The sequence below is a fragment of the Myotis yumanensis genome, unplaced genomic scaffold (genome assembly GCF_028538775.1).
Source record: "Myotis yumanensis isolate MYYU_CA2020_CCGP unplaced genomic scaffold, mMyoYum1.0.hap1 SCAF_1, whole genome shotgun sequence".
NCBI classification, from domain to species: Eukaryota; Metazoa; Chordata; class Mammalia; order Chiroptera; family Vespertilionidae; genus Myotis; species Myotis yumanensis.
In genome coordinates this window covers 30,311,169-30,329,434 of record NW_027223752.1, presented here as the reverse complement: position 1 = coordinate 30,329,434, position 18,266 = coordinate 30,311,169, and the positions used below count along the sequence as shown (strand labels likewise).

The following is an 18,266-nucleotide window of genomic DNA, read 5'->3' as shown; positions in this document are numbered from 1 at the left end:
ATTAATGGAAACACCCCCCACCCCCCATATGACAAGACCTGAGCTGGGCAGGGGGCCCATGTCTAACAAAATTAACAGGAGAGTCCTTCCTTGAAGAACTTTTATTTCCCTATTGATTTTTTTGTTGTTGTTTTTTTGTTTTTTTGTTTTTTTGTTAGAGAGAGAGTGGAAGGGAGGGAGGGATGAGGAAGGAGAGAAACATCGATGTGAGAGAGATACATCCATTGGTTGCTTCCCACACACACCCTGACCAGGGCCAGGGATCGAACCTGCAACCCAGGTACATGCCCTTGACTGGGAATCGAATGCGTGATGTACTTCAGATACAAACCAAAGTATTTATAGTTGCAACAATATGATGTTGGGGATTTGCCTCTAAATATCCAGTGGCAGGGAGAAGTGGAGGTACAAATGAAAAAAGATTAACTATACTCTGATGGCTAAATATTGGGGTCGATTATAGCATTCTCCATATTTCTGTGCAAGATTGAAAAAGTCTGTACTACACAGAAAAAATAACTAAATAACTAAATTTAAACCTCCCCCCAAAACCCTGGTGTAGGGAAAGTACTCCTGGACAGAGTTTCAGGAGATTCAAATTCCAGGGCTAGTTCTGGCATCACTTGACTGAATGGCCCTGGGTACGCCTCTTGCCTTTTCTGGATCTATTTCCTCATCATTGAAATGAGTGTGTTGAGCTGTGCAGTTGCTCAGGCTCCTTTCTGCCCATCCTCAGGACAAGCTTCCCAAGCCTCCGGGCTCCACCACAAAATTTTCCACCAACCAGAGAATGAGACTCCAGAGAGGAGAGACTGCTGCTCATGTTAATCTTGGAGCTCCCCTTTCTGTTACGGAGGGCAGGCATTTAGGCCAATTTTCCAGCTGAGAATAACAAAAAAAATCTGGACTCGATATAAAAACCACATTTCTGAAGGTATCAGAGACCAAATAAGTTGGCAAAGAATTAAAAAGCGCTGAAACCGGTTTGGCTCAATGAATAGAGCGTCGGCCTGCGGACTGAAAGGTCCCAGGTTCGATTCTGGTCAAGGGCATGTACCTGGGTTGCGGGCACATCCCCAATAGGAGATGTGCAGGAGGCAGCTGATCGATGTTTCTCTCTCATCGATGTTTCTAACTCTCTATCTCTCTCCCTTCCTCTCTGTAAAAAAAATCAATAAAATATATTAAAAAAAAAAAAAAAGAATTAAAAAGCCAAGATCCAGGAAAAGGAGGAAAGTCAAAGAGGTGAGCCAGCATTTGGAGTTGCGTTTTCCCTAGAGTGGATGCTGTGACTGGAAGAGGCAACTGAGAGGCTGAGAAACTGAGTAGAAGTTTTAAAATAAATTCACGGAGGCCGCAGAATGAAACTGGGAGTTTAGGGCTTGTCCAGGAAGCAGAGCCTGGTCAACTCCCTGCCTGTGGATTGGAACTCCAAAGGGCTAGCTCCTCAGAACAGAGGCAGATCAGAAGTAGACGAGTCCTCACCTGGAATAAGGCCCAGCTTCAAATCATCTCATCTCTATCGCCATTTAATCTCTGGTTAAATTAAAGGAACCCAGGGTAGCTGGTGCTATTTGCTACCTGTCAGATGCAAAGATAAATTCTCTCTGGAAGAGGAGAACTTCATCCAGAGCCTTCAACTACCTCCATAAGTCTTTGTATATCATATCTGACATTCAACAAAAACAACCGAATATACAAGAAAGCGAGATGTGATTTAAACACAAGAAGTAACAGATAATAGAAACAGACCCATGGGGATCCCATTAATGGAGTTGTCAGAAATAAGCTTTAAGAAAACTGTGCAACAAGACAGAAGGCAAAGTTGAGAATTCCAACAAAGAACTAGAAACTCTAAAAATTAGCCAAATGGAAATCTGGTAACTGAAAAACTACTAAAATATAACTCAATGAATGGGCTTAACAACACATTAAACCCAGCTAAATAGAACTGGTAAACTGAAAGACAGGTCAGACTCAAAAAAGAAAAATATAGAAAAGTACATGACAGACAAAATAGGGGACATGGTGAAAAGCTCTAACAAATGTGTAACCAGAGTTCCAGAAGTAGGAGAGAGAGAAAATGGGGCAGAAGAAATATTCAAGAAGCACTACAAACTCTAACCAGGAGAATCACAAAGAAAACCATATTTAGGTGTAACAGCAAAACTGCTGAAAATGAAGGACAAAAAAAAAAAAAAAATCTTAAAAAACACACAAAATAAAAAGACACCTCACATTCAAAGGAGCAACAATATGGCTTATAGTGATTTCTCAACACTGTAACTACAATGTAAGCCTGAAGACAATACAATGATATCTTTATCTTATTTTATTTTTTTATTTATTATTTTTGGTGCCCTCAACTGGAATCGAACCCGGGATTGGCTGACGCTCTATCCACTGAGCCAAACCAGCTAGGGCTCTTTATCTTTTTTTAAATGTGTTTTTATTTTTAGCCTAAAAGTGGTTCTCAACCTTCCTAATGCCACGACCCTTTAATACAGTTCCTCATGTTGTGGTGACCCCCAACCATAAAATTATTTTCGTTGCTACTTTATAACTTTATAACTGTAATTTTGCTACTGTTATGAATCGTAATGTAAATATCTGATATGCTATATGTGTTTTCCGATGGTAGCGACCCACAGGTTGAGAACCTCTGCTTTAGAGAGAGAGGACAGGAGAGGGAGGGAGAGTGAAATATGGACATGAGAGAGAAACATGAATTGGCTATCTCCCACACACACCCGAAATCTGGGCATGTGCCCTGACCAGCAGACTGGCAAACTTTCAGTGTATAGGACAACACTCGACCAACTGAGCCACACTGGCCAGGGCTAGAATGCTTTCTTTAAATTTGCCAAAAGAAAATAACTACCAACACAGAATTTTCTACCTAGCAAAATTATTTTTCAAAAATGAAGATGAAATAAAACATATTCAGACAATCAAAGAGTAATAAAATTCATCACTGACTGACTCACACTACAGGAAATGTTAAGGATGTTCTCCAAGCAGCACCTCAATAATCTGAGATAGAAGCCTGGTGATATGAGAAGAAATAAAAAGCGGAAGGATACAGAAAGGCATAAAGTAAAAAGATAGAAGAGCCCTAGCCGGTTTGGCTCAGTGGATAGAACGTTGGCCTGCGGACCAAAGGGCCCCAGGTTCGATTCTGGTTAAGGGCATGTACCTTGGTTGCAGGCTCTTCCCCAGCCCAGGCCCTGGTCAGGCCTCATGTAGGAGGCAACCAATAGATGTGTTTCTCTCACATCGATATTTCTCTCTGTCTTTCCCTTTTCCACTCTCTCTAAAAATCAATGGAAAAAGAGGATTAAAAAAAAAAAGAGAAGAGATACACATCCCTCCAAAAAAGCTAAATATTTGACAAAGTGGACTTTAAAAGGCGAAAAGATTACTGAAGATAAAAAGAACATTTCATAGTGAAAAAGTGTCTAATCCAGTTCTAAATGAATATGCAACTAACAACATCAATTAAAGTGTATGAAACAGCCCATGACTCAGTGGTTGAGCATCGACCTATGAACCAGGAGGTTGAGGTTCAATTCACGTCAGGACACATGCCCAGGTTGCGGACTCCACCCCTAGTATGGGGCTTGCAGGAGACAGTCCATCAATGATTCTCTCTCATCATTGATGTTTCTATCTCTCTCTCCCTCTCCCTTCCTCTCTGAAATACAAATGTTTTTCAAAAAAGTATAAAACAGCCCTAACCGGTTTAGCTCAATGGATAGAGCATCGGCCTGCAGACTGAAGGGTCCCAGGTTCGATTCTGGTCAAGGGCATGTACCTTGGTTGCGGGCACATCCCCAGTAGGGGGTGTGCAGAAGGCAGCTGATGGATGTTTCTCTCTCATCGATGTTTCTAACTCTCTATCGCTCTCCCTTCCTCTCTGTAAAACATCAATTAAAAAGAAAAGTATAAAACAACACCATCAGAACTAAAAGAAGAAACGGACAAAACCTCGATTTTAGTAGGAGATTTCAACACGCATGCTTGCACCAACAGAAGCAGCAAACATTTACATCCCAGTGCCTAGCACAAGGCCTGACCCATATTATAGGCCCTATCAAAATCTGGTGACCTGAAATGGAAGAGATTCACACATACTACATTCTCCCAGACAGTCCCAATTTCAAGTATAAAATGGTCTCATTGTCCCCCATAGTGCATTTTTCCAGTCTGGTTTGGAAAACAGAAATAGTTATCACCATGGGTTGCTTAAACTGCTCCTTCAGTCACACTGTCCTTTCCCCAGAGGGTCCCAGGTCCCAGGAGCACTCGGGTACTGGAGGTTTTTGCAGGGGGAGCCTCTCCTACCTGAGCCGGGGCATCCGTCCCGGGGACACGGGTGGACCGCCTGCGGGTGACGATGACCGACGGCTTGTGTTCGGCGGGGTTGTGTTCAGGACCCTTCCCATCCTCGTCAGCACCTCCAGCCTGGGCCGCCTCAGACGGGTCCACAGTCCGCACAGGCACAGACACTGGGATAATGAGGGGCAGCATCCCGCTGTCCTCGCGCGCTCGCTTCGCGGCTAAGGAAGGCTCCGAAAACTCCACCCCGCACTTGGTAGTTGAAGCCAACACACTTTTCCGCTTCTCCTCTGAGCCGTTGGCATCCTGGAGAAGGGGAGGGAGGGAGAACGGAGGTGAGGTTCAGAAGGTAAGTCCGATGTGCTGGTCTAGGATTCCTAGTCCCATTCGATTCAGGGATTCGAACACCTATGATGGTTCCCAATGGTCTTCGATCACCTGGCCTTTTACCCTGACCACCTTTTCTCCCACCACATTCCCAAATATCCTCTATCACCTCCTTTCTGCCAGGTTCCCCCATCCTAGCCTGTGGTAGGTCCCTGGATGGCCATCTCAGGCCACAGGTGCCTGACAGATGTACTTTGCTTGGCCTGCACAGTGAGTGAGTGGCATATAAAAAATTATCTAAATATTTAAAACATATCTCTGTAAAAGAAAGCAAGCAGAGAACTTGTGGCAGGTAAGGGCGGTCTTTGTATATGTATTTTCCCAGTGGCAGCTGGCTGGAGTGAAGTCAGATTCTACAGCCTTCTACAGATCAGCCTGGCCCTGCAGGCATCGGGGGTTGAGACCTCAAGTAGAGGAAGGGGCCAACACTGGCTTGGGAGTCAGATATTAGGCCTCTATGCTAGCTTTATGACCTTGGGAAATCCCACTTGGGATTTCTTTAGCAATGAAATAGGATAAATGACAGCATCCCTATCAAATTATTTGTGACCAAGTGTAAGAAACTCCAAGTACAATATGGATGCTCACTGTTCATTCTTCTCCCCCACTGTCACTGCCTTTTCTTTTAAATTGACTTTATTGCAGTATAATTGACACAATAAAAGGCACCTATTTTTAATTACAGTTCAATGCATTTTGACAAGTAAAATCACCTGTATAATGACTACTACGTTCTTGTCTTTTAGCTGCTAACGTTTAGCACACTGGGTCTGGAAATGCAGGTACATGCACTTTCGCCTGCAACCCTGCACCTGTATAAACCTCATCTCCCTTCAGGTTATGGATGCACCGAGGTAGAGATTCTTTGCATGCAGGGAGTTCAGAATTCCCTGAAATGCACAGGTTCCTTCATTTCCTTTAATGAAGTGAGACAAGTGCCCTCGTGGGCCTGGAGTCCTTGCTCTCCCCACACACAGCTCACCCCACCCCCTCTGCCAGGTTCGGCTCCCACCCCATGCCACTCTTACCTTTGTGTTCTGCAGTGAGGCCAGCTCCACTGCCTTCTGGGCCAGGGTCAGCAAATTGGCCTCTTGGGACGCCCGGCGCCTCCTTCTCGTGCTCTGGATCACCCCACCCCGTAGCACCTGCCCACAGTCCCCTGCGCCCACTGCCCGCATGCCCTCCTCGCTGCCCATGATGGGAGCCTCTCGCTCCCGACCATTGGGTGCCAGTCTCTCCCCGTCAGACAGCAACTGCGACTCCCTCAGCTCCAGCGGGAATCCCAGAGCTTCCGGATGAGGCTGTCCCAGGGGGCCGGGTGGCGGCTGCTGCGGGGGCCAGTGATGTAGAAACAGGTTGGTGGCAGGCTCCTGCCCAGGCTGGGTACCAGCCCCATCCAGGGCGGTGGAAGGCAGGACGCCCTCCTTGGAGAGGCGTCGGGAGCGGCGGGGGAAGGCGATCTGGGCCTGAGGTAGCACGGACTGCGGGGCTGACTCCTGCAGGAGGGCCTTGCGCAGTTCGGGGTTCATATCAGGGTTGTGGGGGAAGGGGTAGGGCACCATGCCGTGGTGAGTCAGGTGGGACTGCCCCAGTGGCCCAGCCGGCTGCAGGCCAAAGTCCTGGGGCTGCTGAGAGGGCGGCTGCTGCATGGGATAGAAGTTCTCAAAGAGCTGCATCTGGGGCAGGGCCGCCTGCTGCTGCTGCTGCTGCTGCTGCTTCTGGAGCGGGTAGGCGGCGACCGGGTTGGGGGGCGGGGGGCCCTGCCGGAAGACCTGCCGGTTCACCTGGTGGCCGAACGCCAGCTGGAAAGGTTGCAGGGGCAGCGTTTGGTTTGGGGGCTTTTTGGCCACATGGAACGAGTTCAAGGGCGCTTGGGGCCGCCCCACCTCCTGCTGTACCTTCTGTGGCATCATGGGTCGCACGCTGTTTCCGTAGCGGTCCAGCTGCGGGCCCCCTCCCTTCTCCCGCTTCAGTGCCTCGGGGTGGTTATAGTAGGCGGCGACCATGCCGGGATGGGGGCTCCCTTTGGGTCCACTGTAGACGGGCAGGCTGTGGCAGTTCCACGTGGAGTGGGGCGGAGGCTGGCCCGGCTGCTGCTGCCAGCCACTGTCGCTGACGCCCCCGCCCCCGCCCCGCTCCGGGCCCCTCCCTGGAGCCATCACAGAGTTGGGCCACTTGACGGAGCCCGAGCCCATCTGCTGGGACAGCATGGCTGCGGAGGTCCGCTCAGGCCCATACACCACGGAGTTCAGCAGGGCCAGGCTGTTGGAGAGCTCCACCGGCTGGGAGGCAGGGGCAGCCCCCGTGGGACCCTCGTGGCCGAAGTAAGGCTCCTCCTTCACTCGGGTGGACTGTGGAGGGGCCGGGGGCTGTGGTGGGGCCTGCAGGGGTGGGGGCTGCTCCTTGGCAGCTGCTTCCTGGTCCCCAAAGAGGCAACGCTTCCGCTTGTTCTGACCCCTGGGCTGGGCCTGGAGGTTCATGGTGTGGCCAACTGGGCCGGCCCGGGGGGATGAGACCTAACTTCACCAGTTGCCCATCCCCTAGGGGCAGGTCCTGCTGGGAGCCCCCTGGTCCGGGAGCCGTGGGAGCTGAACAGGGGCAGGAAGAAGTGCTGGGTGATGTGGTCAGGCACCGGGAGAAAGGACTGTTGGCGGTTCCTCTCTCTTCACGGAGACACTCGTGAGCTTGTCTACGCTTCCCAGTTCATGATGCTCCGTGGGGTCCTGGAGCCTGCAGACAGAAGCAGAGCAACAGTGTCAGCCACAGCCTCCCACGATGCCCCAGACGTCAGCACAAGGACGACGGAGGGGCCTCTAAGGCCCTGCTGCATGTGGTGTAATCTGTGAACTGCACAAAGGCATCTGCCACGGGGGGGATGGGGGCTGCGATCCAGCCGGAGCTCCGGCGGTCAAGCCGGGAAAAGGGGCGACGAAGGCCGTGTTCCGGTTCCTTTCCCCTCTCAAGCCAGGCCTCAGTCCACTGGGCAGCCCGGCCTGGTCCCCTCCCACCTGTCCAGGCAGTGACCCCCCCACCAGAGCCAGAAGGAGCATTTGTTCAGCCAATGCCTCCTCTGACGCTCCAAGCACATCTCAGACCAGAAAGTGGAGAGAACAGGGGTCATTCCCAACTGTGCCGTCCCAGAGTCAGGCGCCCACCGGGTCCTTGCAGAGTCCAGGCCTCAAGACTAGACTCAGGTGAGGCCCCACAAGGGTGTGTGCTGTCCTAGCCCCACCCCTGGGAGGAGCTGCTGGGTGGGAGGGTGGCTGCCAGAGTCTTCCCCAAACTAGCACAGGAACCTGTTCTGCAGCCCTGGCAGGCTGGAGGCGGGATGCCACCTAGCAGCTGCTCAGCAGTGCTCACCCACCCTCCTCCACTGCCAAAGAGCAAAGGTATGATGCTGAGGGAGCAGACTGCTAGACCTCGAGTCCGGAAGGCCTCTCTATGACATGGTGTGACTCAAGTGCTTCTGTTTGTCTTCTAACTTGATTTAAAAAAAGAGAGAAAAAAGAACCAGGCTGCTCTATTTATCCTGCTACAGAACATACAATCAAGACCAGCATAACTTACATGTCTAACTTGCATGTATTTTCAAAGACTTTCTTCAGAAATGGTTATATTTTCCTCCCTGAGGGAAGTTGGTAAGGGTGGGAGCTGCATGACTCACTTCTTCCCCAGGTTAATTAATGTTCTGGTCCTGAGCCAGTCGGGCTGGGAGGGGAGGAGAGGGGGGCTAGGGAAGCCCTAGGAATGCATGTGCAAGCCCAGGCTGACCTCAGCCCTCGGCCCTCAGCCCCTAGACGCTGCAGGTCTCTGTTAGCAGCCCAGGAGTTCCCAGGAGACCAGCAGAGAGCAGAGGAGGGCTGGGGCTGGGCGGAACCCGGCAGGCGCTGGTATGAAGCCCCGGCTACACCCCAAGATGCCCCGGCCCCAGGGAGGCCGGGTGCTATCACTCCAGTGCAGGCTTCCGCAGCTTCCAGCCCTTCCCTCCCAGCGCTGGTGACTCACTACGGCCTCTGCATGCCTTTCACTTTCACCGGCACCCAGAAGGGGAGGAACTTCCTCCTCCATTTCCTTCCTCAGCTCTCAGCCCTGAAGAGAGGGAGACTCTCCCCGCTTGCACCCCCTTTTCTTCACATGTGGAAACTGGAGGAGGGACAGCGGCTAGGAGGGCACCGAGGCACCTTGGCCCAGCAGAGTGCTGGAGGGAACAGGAAGCACCTTTGGAACAAACCCCTTTCTCTTACTTTAAACTCTCATTCCCTGACAATCACCCCAATTCGGAGCAGAAACCAAAGGCTCGCCCCAGACTGAAAACAACCCCGGGTGCCATTTCCAAGCTGCAGGATGGGGCTGTCCTGGCTACAGGAGCCCGGCTCTGCCTCTCCAACTGGCAGGAACGAACTAGAGGTACGAGTCTGCAGAAGCAAGACAGAGGCAGGAAGAACATGCTCAAGCCGAGGGGAGGGGAGGGGAGGGGAGGGGAGGGGAGGTGCCCAGGGGAGGCTGGAAGGTCCACGTGTCTCCCAGGGGCTGGAAGCCTCTCAGGCGCTTACATGCTTATCTCAACTGGGGCCTCTCCTCCACCAACAGTACACAGACATCACCCCGCCCCCCACCACCACAGCCCTGTCACCTAGTGAGACGCGCCAGTCTGGGGTCAGGGAGAGCCCACGTGGCAGATGGGAGGTGGTGCACGTGTGCGTGTGTGCCGTTGGGAGGGCACCCAGACACCAGGCGCAGGATGGCAGGCCCTGCAGCCGGGCGGGGAGAGGTGGGAGTGGAGTCTGTGAATGGGGCTCCAGGCAGAGCTGCTCCTGCCCCCACCTCCCCAGGCCGGACCACCTGCAGCTATTTGGTCAGGCCCAGAGGGGTTAAGCTCAGCCGGTTTGCCTCCCATCACTGACCCTGCACATCAAGGAGGGCCAGCAGCTCAGAAGAAATCCAGGGGCCAATTCTGGGGAGGCTGAGTTCCCCCAGAAGCTTTGGCAGAGGCCTCCCCGTCTCCCCCACTGGCTGGCTGGGCTAAGAGTGCTGATCACGGACACCCAGACCTAGGATCCCCTGAAAAGAAAGGTCATTATTTGGGGAATGGAGAGGAGTGTGGAAGATGCCTGGGAATCCTGGAGGCAGGAGGGGAGGAAGGCAGCAGGGCACTAAATAGCAGCAGTAGTAGTTGTTAATAATAATAATAATAATGTATTTGTACCGGGCAGGTCCTAAGTGCTTTTTTTATATGTGTTTAATTCCCAAAACAGCTTTATAAAGCAGCATGAAGCCAAAGCATTATCTTTAACATTCATTTCACAGGTGAGCTAGATGAGGCGCAGAGGGACTAAGGCACTTGCCAATGATCACACATTAATTATGTTGCAGAGCCAGGACTTGAACGCTGGTGTGTCTGACTCTTAGACCAAGCTCTTGTTCCTTATCCCCAAGACATGCCACTAAGACACCAGGCTCCTCTCTGCACACCTTCCTTTCACACCTTCCCTCCCCAACATCTCAGAGCAAGGATTTCTGGACACAGATATTCCTTCTCACAGTCCCTGGGAAGCCCCTGCCCCTGCCTGAACCTTTGGCAGGTAAACCTCTTCTATTCTCCCCCAGGACAGCTGAGACCCGCAGGCCTACAGAAAGGGAGGGAAGAGGCGGGGGCTCACCACAGAGGGGCCAGCATGTGTGTGAGGTCCACCTGCAGGCAGGTCTGAGGCGGCACGGGCCACTTCGGGCCCACCCTCTGGGCCTGGACTCCCAGCCCCTGCAAGCCCACCCAGCCTCAGTTCTGGCTGCTGCTGGTGGGGCTTCCATCTCCTACCCAGCTGGTACTTCACAGCCTGCAACTCTGGCCAGAACTGAGCCACTTCCTCCCATTTCTTCTGCTTAGCTCCACTCCTCCTCTCTCCAGTGGAAGTCAGCCTGGCTTTCCTCACAGTGAGGAAAAGGAAGGAAGCCATCTCTTCTGAAGGTTGCCGACCTGTGGGCCAACTCCCCAAAGTTGCAGGAAAGAGGGTGTAATGAGGAACTCCTGCAGGCAGCTCACCCCCAGGACCAGCTGCAGGGCCTCTGACATCAGAGGCAGGAACACAGCAAAAGGAAACCCAGTCACCATGGGGCCCCAGGCACGGCAACCCACTCTCTCAATCTGACTTTCTGTCAAGGCTCCATTCACTCTTCCCTTCCTCCAGGCGCCTCACTACTGCAACCAGTCCCTGGTCAGACCCACAGGTACCCCTGGGCAGAAGACGAGGTAGAGTCTGGTAATCGGAGGCTGGGACCTGAGAGGCTTTTAGGAAGATCAATGGTGAGAAGGAGTTTCTCTCTGCAGAAGAAAGTAATGTGCGCCAAGAAAAGAAAACAACGCTGAACCTGCATATGTGTTTTGCAGACACATGAGGGAAGGTGCTGGAAAGGCCTTGGGTGTCCTGTGCTGATGGTGACACCATGCCCGCCCAGGATGGCAACATGAACACATACCGTTCCCCATGTGCCATCAGCAACCCTGCCGCATGCCCAGCAGTAGCTGGGAGAGTTCAGTGAGCCCTCTCCACAGGGTGATGGGACCAAGCCATGACCAATCAGGGGACCAAGGACACTTACATGCTTGGGGCATTCAGTGTGTCCATCTGAGAGAAAAGACCGTTGTGAGTCAAGGTCACACAGCCAGGAAGGAGGTGCCCAGCTTGGTGCCAGCGGCCAATGGCTCAGCTCTGATGTGGGGACCCCCCTGACCCTTGGAGCTAATGTTCCAAGCTCCTGCTCTTACAACCGGGGCCACCCCTACCCCGCAACATACACTAGGAAGAGGGAGAGTGAGAGCTCATGCATCTCTAACCCAAGTAGGGCATCCAACAAGGCCCAAAACCTCTAAGCCAGCCAGTTCCCTGAGCACCAAAGAGGTTATCATAGGACAAAGCCCAAACTCCCTGTCCTGCCCCTAAGTCCCTGCAGACGGGCTCCTGCCACCTCTCTCACCCGCCACGTTTGAGCCACCATTCAGTGCTGCTCCTGTCTCAACGTGCTGTTCCTGCTTTGTCTCCAGGTCTTTGACCAGGCAGTGCCTCTGCCTAGGACACCTTCCGCCTTTGTCATCTGGCCAAGTCCTCCTCATCCTTCAGGCCTTAGACTGCTTCCCATGGACAATCTCCCCTCACCCCAAGGGTAAGCCAGGAATTGCACCATGAGCCCCTAACGCCTCCTCAATGCCTACAACACTCAGCACAGTACATTCCAGGTAGGTATTTCCTTGTCCCCAGTAACTTGCCAGCTGCAGAACACTTCTTGGAACTTGGCTTGTATCTGCCTCTTGGGATGCTCATTCAAGACTGCACCCAAGGTGAGTCAGAGCCATGCCTGGGCAGAGGTACTACTCACAGCCAGCGTGTCCACCCTGATTTCTAGTCTCCCCGATCAGAGTTCCCGTGATGCTGAGATAAAGTGGAAAGGCCCCACCTCCTAACCACCACACCATCAATGGCCCCAGGCCCTCATCAACTAAGCCAGTGGTCGGCAAACTGCGGCTCGCGAGCCACATGCGGCTCTTTGGCCCCTTGAATGTGGCTCTTCCACAAAATACCGACTTCTGCGCATGGGCCACGAAGTTTCAATCGCACTGTACATGCGCGCCCGCACGTGGTGTTTTGTGGAAGAGCCACACTCAAGGGGCCACAGAGCCGCATGTGGCTCGCCAGCTGCAGTTTGCCAACCACTGAACTAAGCTAAACACAAATTCTCCAATTGCTGGTCCACAAGCTACCTGCCCCTTGACTGTCACTTGCTGCCCCGCATCACAGGCAGGCCAACTGGGAAAGCGCCAGCCCTGTCACTGCCCCTGCCTCATTTTTTCTTCCCCCAAGGCTTCCTCTGCTTAGACCACAGCCAGGGACATGAGCCTGCGGGTCTGTCTCCTTGTGCGTCCTGATATGGCTGGGCTGGGCTGGGCTGGGCCTCAGGACACCAAGGTGTCTGGCTAGGAAGCCAGGGGGGCAGTGATGAGGAGTCCTTCCTAGGGGAGCCCAGCACAGCCCAGCTGGCCCTGCAGCCCAGGCTCACATCTTGAAAAGCTCTCTCAGATACTCTGAGGCCTTTGGCTACAGCCAAACTGGGCATGTGGCCTGGAACTGCCATCTTGGTTGCTGCCCAGGCCCTAGATTAGGGGTGGAGTACCTTTTTTTCTGCCAAAGGCCTTTTGGATATTTATAACATCATTCAAGGGCCATACACAATTATCAACTTAAAAATCAGCCTGCTATATTTGGTCAAACATTTAATTAACTCACCCTAATGCCTTGGCAGGGCCAGACCAAATGATTTCGCAGGCCGAGCGTTCCCCACCCCTGTCCTAGATAGACCTTCCTCTGGACACAGTGCCCTCATTTGCAGTGCTGTATGTCCCCCTGTAACCGGAGTTCACAGCGAGGCTGAAGGGCCCCATTTCTCCCAGCCACTGGACACACAAAACCTGTTCTCACGGGGTTTGCAAACCAATAAGGAAGGAGACACCAGCTACAAAGAGGAGGACCTGCCTCTTAGAAGTGTCACTCCCCCTGGGGGCATGAAAGGGCAGGCCTTACAAGCTGCCCACTTCTAGTTTAGAAAGAGTCTTAGGTTATCATTCTCCAGACTGAACTTCAGCTCTGAAAGGCAGGGGCCAGGTAGATGGGCCAGGGATCCACGAGTCCCAGGGGTCTCAGCCGTCAAGCTGATCAGGCTCAAAAGGCTCAGGCAGGGTTCGAGCTGGCTGCTGTTTGAGCTTTGACTATAAAAATGCCACACTAGCCTGGCCGGCGTGGCTCAGTGGTTGAGCGTCAACCTATGAATCAAGAGATCACAGTTTGATTCCGACAGGGCATATTCCTATGTTGCAGGCTTGATCCCTGGTGTGGGGCCTGCAGGAGGCAGCCAATCAATGATTCTCTCTCATTATTGATGTTTTTCTCTCTCTCTCTCCCTCTCCCTTACCTCTCTGATATCAATACAAATATATATATATATATATATATTTTTTTTTTTTAAAATGCCAGCACTGAGGTGCTTTTAAAGGGATCCTGTGAGAGGGGAACCTTTGCCTGATGAGGCATTCTCCAGGTGGCTACCTCTATTATCCCCCTCCCCCAATCCCCAGGATGCTCATGAAAAGCCAAGATAACCAGGCCCATTTCTTCAAGGGGAAGCTGAGGCAGAGAAAACACACAGTCCCAGGCAGAGCCAGGGAAGGATGGAGCCTCAAGGCTCACAGGCAGCCCAGGAAAACCCCTCCCAACAGAGCTCTGGAACCCAGGGGTGGTGGGGTGGAAGCTGGTGGGGTCAGGCTCTCTCCAGAAGACACGCAGCAACTGTCCCTACCGCCAGGACCTCAGTGACTGAACCTTTAGAGGGGGGCGCACGGGGACGGGTGGAGCCCTTGGTCTCCTCACAACACTATGCTCTACAGGGCTCACCCCACCGTAGGCTGCTCCAGTTTTTCCCTCCCTTTTCGGAAAGGCCTGGATCCCTAGCAGGTCTCTGCCCTGGGCCAAGACACAGAGGGGATCACCACAGGGGCCTCCCTTAACATGGCCTCGCCCTGCCTACAGCCCCCCACACCCAACACACAGACAGCCTCTGCAGCACCAGAGGTTTGCTCACGGCCCCTTCATCCACTCCACAAGCATTTGTTGTGCACTAGGCTCTGGGGAGACACGGGAGACAAGGCACAGTCCCTACCTGCCAGAGCTCCCAGTCCAGTGGAGGAGAGACACAGAGCACAGATTATAATGCAAGGTGTCCCGTGCAGGGGCTAGAGATACATACACAACAGATCACCCCAACAAGAGTTTCCTGATTTGGGGCCTTTTCTGGAGCTGTTTCCTCTGCCTGGAACCTCTACCTCCACTCTGACAATCTGCCTTCCTTCAAGGCCTACCTCCTCCAGGCAGTCCTCCAGCACATGCTTTCCTTAGTCTTTTCGGATGGTCATGCCCTTGCCCAGTGTTAACCACTATGTCATAATGCTTCTATAATTCCCTTCTGTTTCTTTACTTTTTAAATATATGTTTTAAAATTGATTTCAGAGAGAGGAAGGGAGAGGGAGAGATAGAAACCTCAATGATGAGAGAGAATCATTGATTGGCTGCCTCGTGCACGCCCACACCGGGGATGGAGCCCATAACCCGGTCATGTGCCCTGACTGGGAATCCAACAGTGACCTCCTGGTTCATAGGTCCACACTCAACCACTGAGCCACGCCAGCCAGGCAATTCCCTTCTGTTTCTGCACCAAGGCTGGGAGAGGCAGGGCCCGGAGGCAGTGTGGCTCAGTGGGGAGGGCAGCGGACTGTTTGTCAGGTAACCAGGTGTCTGTCCAGGAGCCACTATTCATTGGTTCTTGCCTGTGAGGAACTTAGGAGCCCAGGGCAGGGAAGTGGGGACAAGGCCTGTGTCCAGGAATCAAAGAAACACCGTTGTTATGAACCACTGCCATATGAAATAGCCACCAGCACTGCCCGCACATTCAATGCTTACTGTGTAACCATTTATTCCCATCTGAGAAATGAGGAAAGGTTGGCTCTGAAAAGGAACTTATTCCAGGTCACATTCTGAGCTCAGGAGTGAGAAGCCAGGATTTGAATCCAAGCCTGCTGACTTCAAACCAGGTCTCTATCACGCCCTGCTGCCCGTCTGTGTTGAGCAGTGGTTCCCAAACCTGAGAGATGGGTTCATGGGTCTGCTGAGGGGTGGAGGGTGGCTCAGGTGGGAAATCTGCAATGCTTCATAAGCAGCCCAGGGGGTGCCCAAGTGTTGGAGCAGGGGAGAGGCCAGAGGACCAGCAGCTGCCATTAAGCCGTTTCCAAGGACCCACTGCTCCTCACTCCCCAGAGGAGCCGCCTGCCAGAGCGCTGTGCCTGCCCAGGAAACACGATGGGGCCCACGGAGCCGTGGGTGCTCTTTGCTCTCAGCGAGCCCTAGGGCTGACCGTGGCTCTTTCAGTGCCTGAGGCACAACCAAGTGCCCATGTCCACTGAGCACTTACTGTTTGCCAGGCACTGTGCTAAGCGCATCTCATTTAACCCCCACTCTTCTCTGTCTCATTTTACAGGTCAGGAATGGTACACTCAAAAATATCTATTTAACACAAAGAAGACAGCAACAGGAAAACAAAAAGACATAGACAGATAGAAATCAAATAGCAGAATGGCAGACAAAAATCCTACCCTGTCAATAATTACTTTAAATGTAAATATATTAAACATTCCAATTAAAAGGCAGAAGTTGAGATGATGGGTTAAAAAAAACCATGATCCAACTATATGCTGTTTATAAAAGACACACACTTCACCTGGCTGGTGTGGTTCAGTAGTTGAGCTTCGACCTATGAACCAGGAAGTCATGGTTCGAGTCCCTATCAGGGCACATGCCCCGGTTGCGAGCTCAATTCCTAGGAAGGGGTGTGCAGGAGGTGGCCGTTCAAATACTCTTTCATCATTGATGTTCCTTCTATCTCTCTCTCCCTCTCCCTTACTCTCTGTAACCAACAAAAATTTATTTTTGAAAAAGAGACATACACTTTAAATTTAAAGACACAAATAGGTTGAAAGTGAAAGGATGGAAAAATATACACCATGCCAACAGCAATTAAAAGAGCTGAAATGACTATGTAAATATTAGACAAATTAGACTTTAAGACAAAATTCTTAGTAGAGGCAAAGAAGGAAATTTTATAATGATAAACGTGTCTATCCATCAAGAGGATATTACAATTATAAAGGTATACGCACCCAACAGCAGAATCCCCAAAATACACGAAGTAAAAAAAACTGTCAGAATTAAAAGGAAAATTCGACAATTCAACAATAATTAGTTGGAGACTCCAATATTATACTTCCAATAATGGGCAGAACAACTAAACAGATTAACAAGGAAATAGAAGACTTGAACACTATAAAGCACTAGCCCTAAGAGATAGCTATAGAACATTCTACCCAACAACAGCAGAATACTAATTCTTCTCAAGAGCACATAGAATGTTCTCTAGGATATAACGTAAGTTATGCCATAAAACAAATCTCAATAAATTAAAAAAAGGGTTGAAATCATATTAAATATGTTCTCCAATCAAAATAAGGTAAAATTAGAAATCAATAGGAGGAAATTTGGGGAATTCGCAGGAAATGAAGGCCAAAAGGAACCTGTCAAGTTCTCACAGCTCAGAAAGGCCACTCCCTCCTTACTCAGACCATGTACTCCACACCTGCACAGCCCCAGGAGGCCTCAGATCTCCAACTTTTGCAAGCGCCTCTCCCATCCCCACACTGAGCACACACTGAGCCTGACTCCAAGTTTGAGCCCAGAATTTAAAAAGTTGGGGAGGCAAAGGTCTTTGGGGCTGTAACAGCTTGCTATGCAGCCCTGCTTCTCCTTGGGAAAATGTTCACATGCAAATATTTCACTCCCCCAACCAGTCTACAGAATATCCAAAAGGCAAATCCTTCCTAAAAGAAGGAAGTTAACATGTGTAGAGCACTTCCCCTGTGCCAGGCACATGTCACACCCTAACCTATGCTTACAAACTTCCCATCAAGGTGTCTTTTTTTTTTTTTTTTAATATATTTCTTTATTGATTTCAGAGAGGAAGGAAGAGGGAGAGAGAGATAGAAACATCAATGAGAATCATTGATCGGCTGCCTCCTGCACGCCCCCCACTGGGGATGAAGCCTGCAACCCGGGCATGTGCCCATGGCCGGAATCGAACCTGGGACCCTTCAGTTCGCAGGCTGACGCTCTATCCACTGAGCCAAACCGGCTAGGACCCCATCAAGGTGTCTTACTGTCTTCATTTTAGAGAGAGAAACTGAGACTCTGCTGTTAAAGTGGAAGAAGCAAGATCCAGAAAAATCCCTCAATTATCCTTCTAAAAAAATCCCGAATCTATACATGTGGGCCTCAAAAGGAACGCTACACGTGAGAACCCCACAAAAACCGGCTGTGGACTCTCTCCTTCCTCATGCTCCCTCTTGCTGCTGCTTTTCTTGGGGGCATTTCCAAGTAGAGCACAGTATATAACACTCCCTCACACAAGAAACAGTCCCAGTCCACCAGAAACAGGTTCCCCTCAAGATCAGGGAAATCCATAAAAACCCCTGGGAACTGGGAGAGCCCACAGGGTTTTGAGGTGAGGGGACTGCAGAGGTGAGCGGGGAGCTGCTAGGTCAGTAGGATCTCACTCTGGAATAAGAGCCTGCACACGGGGAAAGGTGGCTTGCATCCCTCTTCGGAGCCAACCAGCAAAGCAGGGCCCAAGTGGGGAAGCTGAACAGATTCCAAATATTAAGGGATGTCAGTGTTCATTTAGTCCAATTCCTCCATCCACAAAGCAGCCCAGAGAAGGAAATAGATTTGCCTGGAGATAGATACACAGCCAGGAGCAAGCAGGGCACAGAATCAAGGACTCCAATAACAATGCTTCATGTCTCCATTTAGGCAGACCCCATCTTTGGCAAGACACTGGGCAGGGCTTGAAGCCAAGATGAAATCCCAACACCACCAAAATAAGGCTTTCTTCTTCAC

At 51.3% G+C, this 18,266-nt stretch overlaps 1 protein-coding gene across 3 annotated transcripts in view; it reads right to left on the bottom strand.

Moving 5' to 3' along the window:
- Positions 1 to 18,266, bottom strand: part of MIDEAS (mitotic deacetylase associated SANT domain protein) — a 66,920-nt gene that overhangs the window by 15,019 nt on the left and 33,635 nt on the right. For all 3 annotated transcript variants that reach the window (XM_070416926.1, XM_070416928.1, XM_070416927.1), the window contains exons 2-3: positions 5,754 to 7,455; positions 4,345 to 4,644 (exon numbers count right to left, since the gene is read on the bottom strand). In XM_070416926.1, coding sequence (XP_070273027.1) covers positions 4,345 to 4,644; positions 5,754 to 7,205 — 1,752 coding nt within the window. In that variant the 5' untranslated portion in view covers positions 7,206 to 7,455. The remainder of the gene's footprint in view (positions 1 to 4,344; positions 4,645 to 5,753; positions 7,456 to 18,266) is intronic.